At 40.0% G+C, this 13,959-nt stretch overlaps 1 protein-coding gene across 3 annotated transcripts in view; it reads right to left on the bottom strand.

Moving 5' to 3' along the window:
- The window catches only part of NR3C1 (nuclear receptor subfamily 3 group C member 1), a 173,909-nt gene that overhangs the window by 19,416 nt on the left and 140,534 nt on the right, over positions 1-13,959 (bottom strand). For all 3 annotated transcript variants that reach the window (XM_075856543.1, XM_075856545.1, XM_075856542.1), the window contains exons 5-6: positions 11,200-11,478; positions 10,424-10,568 (exon numbers count right to left, since the gene is read on the bottom strand). In XM_075856543.1, coding sequence (XP_075712658.1) covers positions 10,424-10,568; positions 11,200-11,478 — 424 coding nt within the window. The remainder of the gene's footprint in view (positions 1-10,423; positions 10,569-11,199; positions 11,479-13,959) is intronic.

Genomic DNA, 13,959 nt, shown 5'->3' with positions numbered 1-13,959 from the left:
GTGTTGCAGCCATATGTCATCTGTTTCCAGATGGACATGATGCAATGCTTTGGCTTTGATGAAAATCTGTTGCTGCTATGTGAAGAGATTACATCATGTATAGCCTTGCTCAGGGCCTCAGAAACAACGGTCTACTATTCCTTGTCTGTTTGAGTGGCGATTGTTGGCATAGCCCAGGGGCAGGTGGTCGGAAGCAGTTTTGGCTGCACCATTCAAATTTTCAAACTGAAAATCTGATTACTTCTCCTGGCAAAATTATATCTAGGCGAGTATGCATTTCTGGTGATATAATGTACCTGATGATACGGTAAACGATAGAAGATTCTCATTATAGTCAGATACATTAGGATTTATCAGACTAAAAAACAGTAAATAGTGTTTTGTATATGCTCCAAATTTCTGTTATATAAAACATCTTTAATAAAAATAAAAAAAAGTCACTGTAGTTCATCCTATTAACCAGTAGTGTTGATCCAGAAGAAGTGTTTAATTTAAGTTTAACTCAACAAATAGTACTGAAGGTTTGGAAAACATCTTGCATAGTTCCTATACCAAAGAGCGAAACTGTCGCTAGTAAACTATTATCATCCAGTGGCTTAACCTCTCACATTATGAAGGCCTTTGAAAGGCTAATGTTAGTGTACCTTAAAGAGGCTCTGTCACCACATTACTAGTGTCCTGATAATGAATACACATGAAAACCAGCCTGGACGTCATGTGTACTCAGAATCCTGACACTTCTGACTCTTTTTTTGTGAGATTCCGGCAAGTGAAACCAAATCTCGTTTAGCTCCGTGATCTCGCGAGATTTCTTATCCGTTGCTGGAATCTCACAAAAAAGAGTCAGAAGTGTCAGGATTCTGAGTACACATGACGTCCAGGCTGGATGATCATGTGTATTCATTATCAGGACACTAGTAATGTTAGGGTTTGTGTATGTAGCTGCACATAGTGATATAACTATATCGCTAGTGCAGTGTAAATGAATGGAAAGGAGTGCATGATGCCGATTGGTCAGCGTCATGCACTCCTCTGTACAACGCCCACTTGGTCGAAAGTAAAAGTACGCCCACTTGGGCATTAAGAAAGCTCATTAGCATAAACTTAAATCGCTCCTAACTTTGTGAAAAAAGATCGGTTTTTTAAATAAAAAGCATTACTGTCACCTACATTACAGCGCCCATCTCCTTATGTAGGAGATAGGGCACTTATAATGTGGTGACAGAGTCTCTTTAAATCGGCTGTAGTAAACTATGAGGATCTTTAGCAGTTCGCCTATAAACCAAATCGAGGATGCAGTTTTATATTTGTTGCATAGGGCATACTCTTTTTATAGTGACAGCGCCAAAGTGCCCACATGAAGTGACAGTGCCTACCTGTAGTGACAGTGCCCACATAGTGCCACAGTGCCCATGTAGACAGCGCCACACCCCATTGCAGATAGCACCCCCACGTAGATTGTACCCCACCTTGTAGATCACAGCACCACCCCCTCCATTGTAGATCTCTCCCCCCTTACAGATCGCAGCACCACCTGCCTCCCCTGCAGATCGCACCCCCACCCCATGTAATTCGCAGCACCGCCCCTCTCCCTTGTAGATCGCGCCGCTGTAGCTGCCACTAGGAGCCGAATCCCTGGCCAGAGATTCCGACAGTTTGGCCGGGGATTCAGCTCCTAGTGGGAGCTATAGCTGCACGATCTATAAGAGAGGGGGGGGGGGGGGTGGTCTGTAGTGCGATCTACAAGGTACAAGGGGGGGGGGTGGTACAATCTGCAAGGGGGGTGCTATCTACAGCAGCGTGATCTAAAAAGGGGGGGGGGTTTGGTGGTGCGAGCTAAAAGGTACAAGGGGGTGCTATCTACAGCGGGGCGGTATCTACAGGGCGGTGTGGCTATGTACTAGGAGTCACTACTTCCCCATGGAACTGCTGTTCCGTACTGTATCATTTTTTTCAGTACAGAACAGCAGTCCCATGGGGTAGCAGAGATAGAACAGGGTGGAGCTTCCTCCTGCAGCACGGCACCACCAAAGAATCGATTCTATCATTCTGTTAGAAAAACAGAATCGTGAGAGTCCTTGGGGGTGAATGAATCAAATTAATTTGATTAATCGCCCAGCCCTAACAGATGGTAATATTTTATGACTCTGTGGTGTCGAGCATTATATTTTATGGTGCGGTCTGTTGAGGCGGTAATATCAGGAACGCAGAGATGAATAGGTTAAACAAGGTGATTAAAAAAGGAAGAGCTATTATAGGTGGAGGCGGGCCATTGTTTGAAGAGGTATTGAGTAAAAGAATATTAGGGAAGATTTATGTGATTATGTTGGACGAGTCACATCCGTTACACAATAGATGTGCAGCACACTTGTTTCATTCAGCAGTGAGATTTAGACGATCATTTATGCCATCTGCAATTGCACTTTACAATATGCCTGTGCTAAAGGGGTAGTATTTATTTATTTTAATCAGGTTTTTTTTTTAAATTGTATTTATATACGTTATTTGCGTTTTTGAAATGGTAATGTTTATCCTTGTCAATTGGGAGTTGTGAAAAACAAAATAATTCACCTGCGGGGATAAATAAAGTTTTATCTATCTATTCTAAAAAACAAAATGTTTGGGTAAAAGAAAAAAAATATTCTCCAAGCATGGCTTATCTATCGATAATAAATAAAGAATATAAAAAGAGTAAAATTTGTGAATCAATGAAAAATCTCAAGCTGTCTGTTACATATATTATGAGGACATACAGGGCATTTTTTAAAACTCATTCATCAAAGCAACATCACCACATTCCAGGCTCACTTCTGTAATAATAGCAGAAAAACACCTATGCTAAAGGTGAAACCTTCGTTCTGTGCTTCTAAGCCCAATTTCATGCATCCAATTATGTTATTTGCTTAGGCAGTAGCTGACCGGCCTTGGTTGTCAGTTTTACCTAATATATATTATATATATATACTGTATATTAAATGGGCAGGCCTTACTGTAAGGGGACGGGGCCATCCATGGCCCGAAAAAATGTATTATCAGATATGGACGTAAATTATAGCCAAAATTTCCCTTTCTGGCTTACGAACGGCCAGATATATGCCTAATTTATTAAGAGACTCTTTTATTAATTTATTTAGTTTAGAAGTGGCATATAAAATCCACTTCCACAAAGAATGTGAAGGGTAGTTGCAATATTAATTCATTTGTTATTTTGGATTTCCTAATATCACAGAAATCTAGGAGAGGTTGCACTGAAAAGTTATATAAAACGCTTCATGAACAGATTTGCTCCGCAATTACTTTAGTATCGAAATCACTGGCAAAGCGACAGAATAATAGGTGGAATTCTATTACCAAACACGATATGACAAAAAATATATGGACACCTGACCATCACACCTGTATGAGCTTGTTGTATATCCCATTCAAAACCATGGGCGTTAATATGGAATTGGGTCCCCTTTTGAGGCTTTAAAAGCCGCCACTCTTTTTGGTAGGCTTTCCCAAGATTTCATAGTGTGTCTGTTGGAATTTGTGCCCATTCAGCCAAAAGAGCATTTGTGAGGTCAGGCACTGATGTTAGACTAGCTTATCCATGGAATTACCAAGCTCCTGACGCACAGTTCTTATGCTGATGTTACTTCCAGAGGCAGTTTCTAGTGAGTGATGCAATAGACAGACCATTTTTATGTTTCACGCGCTTCAGCATTCTGTGGCCCTGGCTCTGTCCGTTTTTGTGGTCTAGTACTTCTTGCCTGAGCGGTTACTTCAAAATGATTTACAATAATAGCACTTACATTTGACAGGGTCAGATCAGGAATTTCATCTGACCTCAACCGGATTGAGAACGCTTTTCACTTACTGAGGACAAGACGGAAGGCAAAAAGACCCACAAACAAGCAGCAATTGAAGGCAGCTGCAGTAAAGCATCTCAGGTGAGGAAACCCAGCAAATTTTGATGGATTCCTGGCTTTAGGCAGTCATTGAGGGAGATTTATTAAACCTAGCATAGTCAGGTGCTCTGTGTCATTACCTTGTATGCTCCGTGGCCTGCTGTGAGAGCCTGAGGGAAGGAGAGCGGTGAGTCATTTAAATTTTTTTAATGTTAATGTCCAATCAGGGGAGGGTGAGGGTGTTTAGTGCCCTTTTCTGCTAAGCCCGCCTACTTTTCTTTATTTTTATTTTTAAAGTGCAGTGAGTGGAATAAAAGACCCCAAAGATACAATTTTCGCTGCAAATTGTGACTTTTCTATGCCACAATGTAGCCAAATTCATTCCTCCAAGTCTCATTGCAAGTTATTGCAAACATTTGTTTAGAAAAAATAGAAATACCTCGTGTGAGAGGCAAATACTTTTTTCACAGCACTGTATATATGTGTGATATATAATATTTTTAAGCAGAGTAAAAATAACCCTCTTCGAATACTCCCCAAAAATGCTTAGACAATGAGGAGTAGAACATTTGCGATCATGCAATTTAATAGTAAATAGGCTGAAGATTTTTTTTAGTGTTGTGTGTGCGTGCGTGTAAACCTACTGTGGATATACAGTGTCTTGCGAATGTATTTACCCCATTTGGTGTTTTTCCTGTCATGTTGTATTACATAAAATAACATTGTAATTCCAGTTTGTAACAGACCTGCCAAAACACTCCAAATTGCTATGGGGGAATAAAAAATAAAAAAAAATAAAAAAAAGAACCTTGGTTTATTTTTTTTTTTAATTTATTTTTTAACCAGAAAATGAAAAGAAGTGAGTGAACACAAAATCCCTAAATAAGTTTTGGCTAAAGACCCCCTTTTAGCAGCAATCACCTCCACCATCCCCTTCCTGTAGCTGCAATATTTCTGGGATGTCTTGCATGCACAATCTCTTCAGGTCATGTCACGGCATCTTGATAAAGGTTAATGTCAGGACTCTAACTTGGTCATTCCAAAACACAAATTATCTTCTATTTCAACCATTCTTTAGCTGATTACTTCTGTGCTTTGGGTCATTGTCTTGTCACATCACCCAAAATACCTTCAGCTTGAGGTCATAGAGTGCTGCGCTTACATTCTCCTGTCAAATATTTTGACACACTTTGAATTCCCTGTTCTTGCAAGGGCTCCAGGCCCTAAGGCAGCCCCAAACCATGATACTTCACAGTGTGCAGTGTTCTTTTTACTCCTAACATACCATTGTGGATTTATGCTAAAAAGTTCCACTTTTGTCTCATCCGTCCATAGAACATTTTCCCAGAAGCATCGTGGAGCATCCAGGTGGTCTCGGGCAAACTTGAGACGAGCCGCAATTTTTTTTTTTGGCAGCAGCAGCTTCCTTCGTGGTGTCCTTCCATAAACACTATTCTTGTTTTTCTAATAGTGGACACAAAACCAGAGTTTTTTGCAGTTTGTAGTCTTTTGCTATTACTCTTGGACTCTCTCATCCCTCTTTCAGGATTGCCCTTTGTTCTCTAGTAGAAATCGTTACAGGACACTCACTACTAGGGAGAGTAGCAATAGTTATGAATTTTTTCCATTTGTACCCAGTTTGTCTTATTACTGTACACCAAGGTCTTTGGTAGTGCTTTTGTAGCTTTTTCCAGCTTCATGTGTCTGTATAATAGTGAAAGTTGTTCGCTCTTAGAATGGTTCACACTAACCAATCTGTCTTCAGAAAAACAGACTTGTCAGCAACCAGGCTTTGTGTGCCTTTATTTAAAGAGGCTCGGTCACCAGATTTTGCAACCCCTATCTGCTATTGCAGCAGATAGGCGCTGCTATGTAGATTACAGTAACGTTTTTATTTTTGGCCAAGTTATGACCATTTTTGTATTTATGCAAATGAGGCTTGCAAAAGTCCAAGTGGGCGTGTTTAAAGTAAAAGTCCAACTGGGCGTGTATTATGTGCGTACATCGGGGTGTTTTTACTACTTTTACTAGCTGGGCGTTCTGACGAGAAGTATCATCCACTTCTCTTCAGAACGCCCAGCTTCTGGCAGTGCAGACACACAGCGTGTTCTCGAGAGATCACGCTGTGACGTCACTCACTTCCTGCCCCAGGTCCTGCATCGTGTCGGCCACATCGGCACCAGAGGCTACAGTTGATTCTGCAGCAGCATCAGCGTTTGCAGGTAAGTAGCTACATCGACTTACCTGCAAATGCCGATGCTGCTGCAGAATCAACTGTAGCCTCTGGTGCCGATGTGTCCTCGCTCGTCCGACACGATGCAGGACCTGTGAGTGACGACACAGCGTGATCTCTCGAGAACACGCTGTGTGTCTGCACTGCCAGAAGCTGGGCGTTCTGAAGAGAAGTGGATGATACTTCTCGTCAGAAAGCCCAGCTAGTAAAAGTAGTAAACACGCCCCGATGTACGCACATAATACACGCCCAGTTGTACTTTTACTTTTCAACACACCCAGTTGGACTTTTGCAAGCCTCATTTGCATAAATACAAAAATGGTCATAACTTGGCCAAAAATGCTCGTTTTTAAAAAATAAGAACGTTACTGTAATCTACATTGCAGCGCCTATCTGCTGCAATAGCAGATAGGGGCTGCAAAATCTGGTGACAGAGCCTCTTTAACATCTTGGCAAAATATTACGTACATGTGTGTGACAGACACCAAGGGGAAGTATGGAGGAGGCTCATGGGCCTGGTACATTGCACAATACACTGCCTTACATAAGTTTTGCAGTATATTGTGCACACAATCTAAACTTGCTGACGGACAATAAAAAAAGTAATTAACAGTTAAATAAAGCTATTTTTATTGTACAAAAAAAGTAATAAAAAAAATGGACACTGCGTTTGTAAAAGTCTGAACTATTCTAATATAACTTTATTTAGCTTGAACGGTCAACGCTGTAAAAAAAAAAAAAAAAAAATCAACGCCAGAATTGCTACATTTTTGGTCTCCTTAGCAGCCCAAGAAAGTGGAATAAAAAAAAGTGATCAAAGAGTCACATAAACACAAACATGGTACCAATATCCCGTGGATATACCATAAATGTTTGAAATTGAGATACCCCTTTAATCTCTGGGACCAAATGAGTAAGAGGCACTGTCACTTCAACTATTGTACAAACCAAGCTCATTGTGTGCTGTGCCTTTAATGAGCCATGAAGGAAAAACATTTTGGTTCCTCTACTGGTTGTCCATGCTCCTGGTTTTCAAGGGCGCCAAGAAAATATGTTGCTCTAGAACAAGCCTCAAAATTTCTCATCAACCAGAACATGGTGATGCCTGAACCTCACCATCTGTGGTCGAAGTCCATGCAAAAATGATAAATATTACCTTTCATTTGTCTCCATATCTCCGTCAACCATTGGAATAAGCACAAAAGGAATCAATTATGTTGCTAAACCAGAGATCCTGCACAGGACTATCTGTGGCTGCAACAATATGTCAAAACTGCCTCCCCAGACCCTCTCCACCAACAACAACGGGGAGCTGGACAGTTTGAAGATCGCTGCTCTAGAATAAAGGCCAAATGTGAGCAGCTTACAAAGAGGTGTTGAGAAAGTTCTAAATATTTTTTAAATTATTTTTATTATTATTATTATTAGTAATAAAAAAAGTAAATGATGAATAAAAGTTAAAATATAATTTTACTGGACGAAGCGGTGTTTAGCAATACAGTTTTATATTTACGGCAATTATTGTGAAAGACAATCTTTCACACATTCATAATGTATACTGTTTACTAGGTCATGCTGCATTTGTGACAAAAATAATTACAGCCCTGACCTTGAGACACTGACCTTATACAGGGGAGTTTCAGATTCATATTACTGTACAGGGATTTGCCAAGCAATGACTGCACACAAGCATTTCTATTATATATATATATATATATATATATATATATATATATATCAGAATAAGGGTATATTCACATGTGGCACACTTGTTGCAGAAATTTGTTTGAAAACCCCATTCCATACATGTGAATGTGGTTATTTCTGCAGCATGCACATGGATTTCTGCAAACTCAATTCAGATAAATGGAACAGTGGCAGAAATTTCTGAAACAAATCTGCCGCGTGTCAATTCACCTTAAAATTCCTAAAGCGCAGGCTGGACAATAAGTACTTGTGTTTCATTATCAGAGTCTCTAATATTATTAAGCATCACTCAAGCACTTTTACATTAAAATAAGATATAATGTACACTCTCCTCCAATCTCAATTACATATTCGCATCTCATTGCGTATACATCTTAATCTTTATTTCCCAGTATGTAATCTCTAAATCCCCAAACCATATCATTCATTTCAAACCCGTCACTGTACATAATGCACAGTCCACAACGTCTTATACAAATATGAATGTTGTGTGGTGCCATTTTTTATATTTTTTTGTTAGTTATACATGGCTTTAGACTCTTTGACTTTAAGTAGCATGTTTAGTAAATGAAATAAAGAGGAAACCTGCTTCTAAAGTGTCTAAGGGGTGGACAAAATGCCACACAAGAACCCAGTCTTCGTGGTTGCACTTTGTATACATGTTATAAACTAGAGGTTACAATATGTACTTTTACTATTATTTATAATTTTTTTGTACCTTACAGAGGCAAGTAGGGGAGAATCGTGGCAAGGGATATGGGTATAGCTCTGTTAACTTCTGCACTATAACTTCCATTTATAATAGAATTGACCTATAATGAGGTCGGTTGTGGTTCCATTGAGGTATCCTATATTTTAAAACACAAGAATATCGTTATGCGATATTATTGCCATCAAAAGTTACAAATCTCAACGGAACTCCCAAAGATGTCTCTTAGTGAAGACATGAACAGAGCCTTAGGCGCCGTCTCACATTCGTTGAATTTTAAAGGAAAAATAGTGCGGCATGCAGAATTATTTTTCCCGTCAAAATGACAGACACCTCGATGGAACAGTGTAAGATAATGGGATAAGTCGGGCGCAGCTGGTATTTGTTGGGCGATGGATCCGGTCTTGCGGTGTGAGAGAGCAGAGTGACACAAAGAGGTGCAGCAGTTGCTGGTAAGCGTTATATATCACCCCAGTGCTGCATTCCCAGCTGCACTGCTCATTACTGCTGTATAATCTGGTCTATGCTACTGCTAGCTATATATGTGTGTGTGTGTATATATACATATATATATATTTATTAGATAGAGGAGCAGGATTCTTCTTTTCTCCGTGTGCAGTGTACAGAAGACATGATAACTTTTAGGCTCCTTCCACTAGCTTAGCAAAAACAGAGCATTGGTGTTAGAGCCTACAGAGTAGAAAACGGCAAAAAGTTCAGAATACGTCATATAGTGGCCAGAAATAGTGCTATTCCTCATGTACACACATATGACAGCTTATTCTGAAAGGTCACCTGAAAAGTTAGGTGCGCTTTAAATAGTACCATTAAAACTACAACTCGGCCCACAGAAAACAAGGCTGTGTTGACGGAAAAGGCATATACGGCAATGTCGACGAAAAAAAAAAAAAGATGCTGTGCCGCGGGGTTAAAGAGCTGTGTGTTGAGGTATTCATATGTTCCTTTAGAATAACAGCAAATATGTAACCACAGGTTTTTTTTACGGAACAAATACACCTAAAACGCTGTGTGTAAATCTGGTCAAAGCTGGATTTACACATACAGGTTTCTGAAACACAGACCCTGGAATCCCACTAGCAGTTTTTATGCCAATTTTGTATGCAGTTTTTAATCCAGACATATCAGACTTTCCTTTATACTTTTCCATCTTTTTGGCTCAACTCCCGTGCTTGGCTCAAAAAAACTGCATTAAAAAACTGCCACAGAAACTGTGTGTGATTCCGGTCTAAGGTTGGTATGAGTTGGCCGATTACACACGCAGATATTTGTTAGGCTAGAACCAATTCTTGTCTCCTTCCTGACTTTGAGCTTTGTAAAATATCTCTTCTAATTTGTTATCGCTAATTTCTTATTTATATATTGTATAATGCTGTGTTGATCGTGGCGATTTCAGAAGAATATATAATACAACAACGTCATGAAACAAAATTTACTCACAAAGAACAATAACTTTCTTACAAGAGCCAATCAAATAGATGTGTTGTCAGCTTACAGAGAATGTAATATAGGTCAACTACTGAAAATAGAGGAATATTCCTATTCTACAGATATGTATGGTTTTCTTTTAACATATGGAGCTTAGGTTAGTCAATCATCCAACAGCAAATGCATTATTTTGTATCTGTCATATCACAATAATTCGCTCCTGACATGTCTAGGATGTAGTTTACAGTTCTGTTCCAAACAAACAATCGCAGAATCCGTGAAATTACTACCTTCAGAGTAAAACTAAAGAAATACAACGGAATGTTTCTATTGATGCAACTGTTAGGGTAGGAGAATTATAGCAGGTCTATGAATACAGACTTTTTGTGTAACTGCCACTCGTAAATAAATATTGATTCCACATTAAAATCTACTCACTCGTCAATGACCAGATCTGGTGCGAAGAATAGCACACTCCCATTGGATTGTTTGTAAGACCTCCATCCGAGGGCAAAAACCACGAGAAACATCCAGGAGTACTGAAGAAGGGTCATTTGGTCATCCAGGTGCAGATTTCTGAAACCTGAAAATAAAACGGGAATAACTGAGTGAACCTTTGGACCCCTGGACTACAACAGATTTCCTCCACCACAATCCCTGCAATACATTGTGCGTACACAACATAGTTACAAGGTTATTAGAAGATTTCAGACTTCTGATTCCTAAAATACAATAGAACCATTGCAACACTTTACCTTCACCCATAACCTAACAGACGATAACGGTGTTTCACTGTATGGGATAAGATTATATTGTATAGGCTCTATATAGAAGGACTTAGTGTAGAACAATGCGATCCTGCTATACAGAACCATCTCCTTATATAAATAACTCAATGTGCCTCTACATAGTCACAGTGGTGCTGCTGTTCTTGGCATCAGAAGCCTATAGGCAACCCCAGTACTAGGGGCTAGTGTTTACTGCTACCAGTGCACCCACTATAACTACACCACCACCCAAAGCCATCACCTGTACGGTCGGCAAAGCTTTGTTTCAAATCGGCAGCCGTTTTAGGGACAATAACTCCCATGGGCTATGCCAGAGCATTCTGGGTAAACCAGCTTTCCCAGTACATTCCTGATACATTAGAACACTACATCTGCTGTAATGTACAATGTTTACAAAATAGAAGAATGTTGCACCAGCAAGATTACCTGGTATAGACTTTGCCCATTTCACAACAGATACAACTTGGCGGCCACCTAGCATATTCAGTGATGACATAAGTCTCCATGCGGTTTCAGGCAAGCTGCTGTCATATCCTGAAAACAAAACCTCAGGCTCAATAGCCTCCAATAAGGAGATCAGGGTCGGTGTAAGCTGTGCTACAGCGGCCGGGACAATGGTCTTGTTCATAGCACTTTCAGGAAGTTCACGTACTTCTGTCGCATTAGACTGCTGAATTCCTTTTATTTTCTTCTTTGTCTTGCGTGCTAGGAAACAAAATATCAAAACATATTATATCTCTCTTTTTCGTAACATTTCATTAAAAAGTGCTTCTTTAATAGGTCTCCGTCGTCTATCGGGTGCAAGTTTGTTAAGGAGACATTGTGTAGATTCATATCACCAAATACATTGATGTCCCCACATATAGAGACATAACTACAACTATACAAGCCCGGTATGGTGTAGATATTGTTGTATTTGGCTATTTGAATCCATAAAAGATCTCCAATGACAGCATGGTGCCTGAAATAAATTGGAAGGTGTCATGTTATCATCAGAATCTCTCAATAGTCCCTGCAACTTCAAACAACCATATCTTAGCATAACAGATCCGGTCGCGGTACAGCATTTTAGATATATGGTGTATATAGAGTAATATTACCTGTGCCCTCCAGGAGCCCCCCTATGCCGTGGATCGGCTGTTTTAGGGTCCACTCTGTGTTGTCTCAAAACGGCCACAGAGCTTCTCAGACAGAGTCTAAGACACTCCCTCTGTTCACGGATTGGACAAAACGGCTCACGTGAGCAGCTCTGGCCAATTCGAGAACAGTGGGAGTGTCTCAAACCCATAGTCCAAGAAGTGCTGCAGCCATTTTGGGACAGCACAGTGGGGAGCCTAAAATGATGGAGCTACGGCAGATGGGCACAACTGGAGGTCATCAGATATTATTATTACTCTATATACACCATATATCTAAAATGCTGTCCTGGGACCGGATGGTCGCTTTAACACACATTGAATGTACACTAAGGGCCTGTTCACATCAGCGTTGAGTTTCAGTTTCTTTCCGTTCATCTTTTCCGTCAGAGGAACAGATGAACGGAAAGACAAAAACGGAAGTATTGTTTGCGTCTGCATTACCATTCATTTCAATGCTATTTTTTTTGTTTGTTTGCCTTTGTTTTGCAAGGTTTCCGTGTCCTTTTTTTTACGGAAACAATAACGCAACACACTACGCTGTTTCCGTGAAAAAAAAGGAAACCTAGTGGAACGGAGGCAAATGGAAAAATAAAATAAAAAATACCAAAGGAAATCAATGATAGTGGAAACGATACTTTCCGTTTGCCTTTCCGGTTATCTATTCCTCTGATGGAACAGAGGAATGGAAAGCCAAACGGATGGCAAACGTGATGTGAACAGGCTCTTAGAAACCTAAATTATCTGGTCGGTCTAGCGTTTCCCACTTTTCTTTAGACATCGTTTACATATCTTAACGTGCGACTGTCTCATTACCAGGCGCAAAGCTTCATAACTGAGTCCATTTTTTTTCTCCAAAGTTCAATATTTCAAATTTTTGCAAAGTCAATAAGTAAATGCATTGCAATCATAAAACCATGTCTAAATATGTCCACAAACAGTTCACAACAACATTCTGCATGACCTGGGATGTTGATCTCATATGCTGGTCATTCACAGGAAATCAAGTAGGTAACATGAACAGATGTGGCGACAGAAATTTCTATCTCGGCCAAGTTGACATGTTTATTTCAATGGGGAGAGGGGACTTAGCTTCAAGATTCACAAGGTCACTAGAAGGGGTAATTTCATTAGGACAACCCTAATCGGGCATATAGACCTCATTGAAGGGTGTCTCCTGCTTTGGACCCCTTCTGTTAGCCAGACCGAAGAGCCACTGCAAAAGGGCTGATTTAGCTCTAGTGGACTCATTGTAGCCATGTTTACATAGTCACACGTTCATTTTAATGGGTGCCATGTAAAATCACAGCTTCCTCTGCTGATACAGCTAATCGCCAGGGTTTCAGCTGCCATGTGCTCATAATAAGACAATCCAGGTGGGAAAGCTACTTAATTATCCTGTCTGAAAAAAGAATTTATCATCGGTTAATTTTTACAACTTGCAAATTTTATTAATATGAAACACCAACAATGTAAAATCCAATGATCGGAAATGTTCACAGTCACTGAATTAATATTCCTTCAGGAAAAACTACCAGTCTACATACTTCTTTGTACAGTGTAGCACAATTGTGCCTTTAACTCTTTCATGACCAGGGGTGTTTTGGGCCTTGATGCCCAGGGCAAAATTTCACCTTTTGAAATGCTGCATTCAAAAAGGTCCATTTTTTTTTTATTTATACCAAAATGTTTAGCGTCTTTTGTTTGCGGGACACATGGGGCTTTCTTATGGTTTGAAATTGGAGCGGACCTCAATAAATTTTGTAGGTTTTATTTAAGGGAAAATGTTAAGAAAAAAAGAAAAAAGTTCCTATTTTTTATTTTAACCAGTTAGTGACCGCCTCATAGTGTTTTTACGGTGGCCACTAACGGGCTTTATCGATCTCTATATCGATCTCGCTCGTTTAACCCTTCAGATGCGGTACTCAATAGCGCCGCATCTGAGTGGTTTTGGAGAGAGGGAGTTCCATCCCTTCTCTCACCCCAGCGGCACCCTGCGTGTGATCGCAGGGTATCTGTGTCTTCTATAACAACTAGGGGGGGCCTAACA

Source organism: Rhinoderma darwinii, chromosome 3 (assembly GCF_050947455.1).
Source record: "Rhinoderma darwinii isolate aRhiDar2 chromosome 3, aRhiDar2.hap1, whole genome shotgun sequence".
In the NCBI taxonomy this organism is placed as follows: domain Eukaryota; kingdom Metazoa; phylum Chordata; class Amphibia; order Anura; family Rhinodermatidae; genus Rhinoderma; species Rhinoderma darwinii.
Note: the sequence above shows the minus strand (reverse complement) of the source record. Positions and strands in the feature narration are given on the sequence as shown.